Below are 2500 nucleotides of genomic sequence, written 5' to 3' on the forward strand. Positions count from 1 at the left end.
ACAGATAATTACAAAACCTTCAGTTCACAGTTTTGTTTTAACGAGCTTGTGCTTGAGTGATTTACCCCTCTTGTATGAATGATATGGAAGGAGGTTTCTTGAATATGTTTGACAGCAATGGCTGGTTTTCAACTATGATAAAACTCCAGGTGAACGCCAGTATTGCTTGAAGATTTGACACTGCTGGGTTGTATGTTGTGACAAATGGTAAAATTTTCTCGGTGATTTTGGCCTTTTGTTTAAGAACCGACTGTTTTCCAGAGGAATTGACCTCAGATAGTGTTCTCTCGACAAGGTACTTAGGGTAGCCTCGCTCTTCAAGGAGGGCTTTAAATCTTTTGGAATGTCTTGGCTGGGAATATCTTGTAAGGATCTTTTGGCAGATGTGAATGAGACTGAAGAAGTTCCCGACCGTTATCTCAGTACCATCAATAAGAATTTACAAATCCCAGAGACATTTGCTGAAAGCTCTCGTAAGTGACCCTCCTTTATTGTTTTATAATTTTGGTCGCTTACGAGAGCCCATTCTCGCAAGCTCTAGTTGCGACCACTTTTTCGAATTTCCTGGGTGGTCGCTTACGAGAGCTTCGACTGTAGTCCTCAAGTAGCGTAGCCAATCAAAATGCAGGATTTGCATTAGTCTACTAGTTGGGTGATACTAAAGCCTCGTAGCCATGCATGAATATTGATATATTCATGTTCAGGCCTCATGCATCGATGTCGTTTTAAAAATGGTGTATAAGCTATAAATTTTTAATGACTTTATTGTAATCATTGATCGGTTCTCGTTTTTTTCTACAAACAAAAAGGTATGTCGTAAAAGGATCATCAATTTGTAATAAATATTCCCAACCGCGTTCCCCTGGGTGTGAAAGACAGTTAACGCACGTCACGTATATCAAGCCGATGTTTGCGTGACTATTTACTCCGCGCCCTCGTTGAAAAAGCACATGTGATGTAAATCACGTAAATTTAAAAATATGCGCGCTGCTTGACTAAGCAACTGAGACTCCTTTTCTTGCCTGCTAGGAGCCTGCTAGCCATTTCAAAGCACTCGCATTCTGCTCTCTCTGCTAAGTTTTTTTGTATGTGACATGGGATTCGACACCGAAGACTTGTTCTCTTGCCTGGAGGTGCTTTCCACCGTAACAGTCGGTGCATTTTCTGGCGCGGCGTTTTATATCAACGTTGTGGAACATCCAGCTCGGATGACTCTCACCGACACAAAAGCGTGCCACCAAGAATGGATGGAAAGCTTCGATAGAGCAAAAGTCTTTCAAAGTCGCTTGGCGTTGGTTTCGATCATTTCGGGCGCTGGCGCTTATTACTGTAACCCAGAGAAAGGGCTACCATTTCTCCTTGGCGGCGGTATATTGGCGACTATCTTTCCCTACACCTTGTTTATTCTGAAGCCAAATTCGATCGACCCCATCTATGATAAAGAAATCACCTCGAAGAAGAGCGAGACCGTGATACGGGATACCATCAATAAATGGAACAACTATCACATGGTTAGAAGCTTCATCTCTTTGCCTGTCTTCGTGGGATTTGTCACATATTTGGCCAGCAATCACAAGAAGTTTTGGTGAAGGACTGTACATGTACGATTCTCGTATTGCACACTTGTTCAATGTTTGGTATGTAGTTGACTTGTAGAAACTTGAGTATATCCTTCGAGTTGGTTTGGAATGAATTGTTGACACTCCTAGGTATCATGAAAACTTCAATAACTTCCCTCCCCTCAAGCTTTGTCCTTTCGAAAAATATTACCTTGTTCAATGGGACATTCCATTTATAATCCGAAACCCCCAATGGATGATGGCAATCGGAATTCGACTGGTCAACAGGAATCTTTTTTCAAACGTACAGACAAAAAACGAAGGGGTAGGAAAGGTTTTTCAAAGGGTTCCGACAAAAATCCCAGTAGTAAGAATCTTTCAGTCTGCACAGTCTATCAGGTGCAATTGCACGAGTACTTTTTTAAACGTTCATTTTGCATGCCAGAATTGCTGCATTGCACGCGGTTACGCGGCAGCTATATAACTAAGCGGCACGAACTTTTTGAAGAATACTTGTCTTTCCCCGAAAAAGAGGCGATCGGACCCTACTAACAATGCTACACAATGATACATGTACTGAAATCGTTCACAATGCAAGAGACCTGGGTGCCTACGCAAAGAAAATCCACATATAAAGTTTGCATTCTCACAACAGTACTTTTACATACCAAGTCTAGCTTTAGCTTTTCATAACATAACATTTCATAACACAATCAACTAATTAAGTACAAAATATTTTAAAACAGAAATCGTTCTTAACCTTCTTCTTTCATTTTTCGTAACATTTTTAAATTTTCAATTAGTTAAAGTGGCTCTGAATCTGCTCCACAGAATTTTTTAAACTTTGTAGAAAGTTTCATTCTGGCATGCTGATTACATTTCAGAAATAAAAAAATGGGGGTCAAAAAATAGGGGTCACTGAGTTTGTTTTCGAGGTATGA

General features: G+C 40.4%; 1 protein-coding gene across 1 annotated transcript; it reads left to right on the forward strand.

Moving 5' to 3' along the window:
• Positions 1–961: 961 nt before the first annotated feature.
• Positions 962–2477, forward strand: LOC138042069 (uncharacterized). Its single transcript, XM_068887811.1, has one exon. The coding sequence runs from the start codon at positions 1095–1097 to the stop codon at positions 1587–1589; it is 495 nt and encodes a 164-aa protein (XP_068743912.1). The 5' UTR covers positions 962–1094; the 3' UTR covers positions 1590–2477.
• The last annotated feature ends 23 nt before the right edge of the window (positions 2478–2500 follow it).

Source organism: Montipora capricornis, chromosome 3 (assembly GCF_036669925.1).
Source record: "Montipora capricornis isolate CH-2021 chromosome 3, ASM3666992v2, whole genome shotgun sequence".
In the NCBI taxonomy this organism is placed as follows: Eukaryota; Metazoa; Cnidaria; class Anthozoa; order Scleractinia; family Acroporidae; genus Montipora; species Montipora capricornis.

Bases quoted from the DNA above. Each gene is read 5' to 3' on its own strand.
- LOC138042069 (XM_068887811.1), top strand. From the start codon at position 1,095: ATGGGATTCGACACCGAAGACTTGTTCTCTTGCCTGGAGGTGCTTTCC.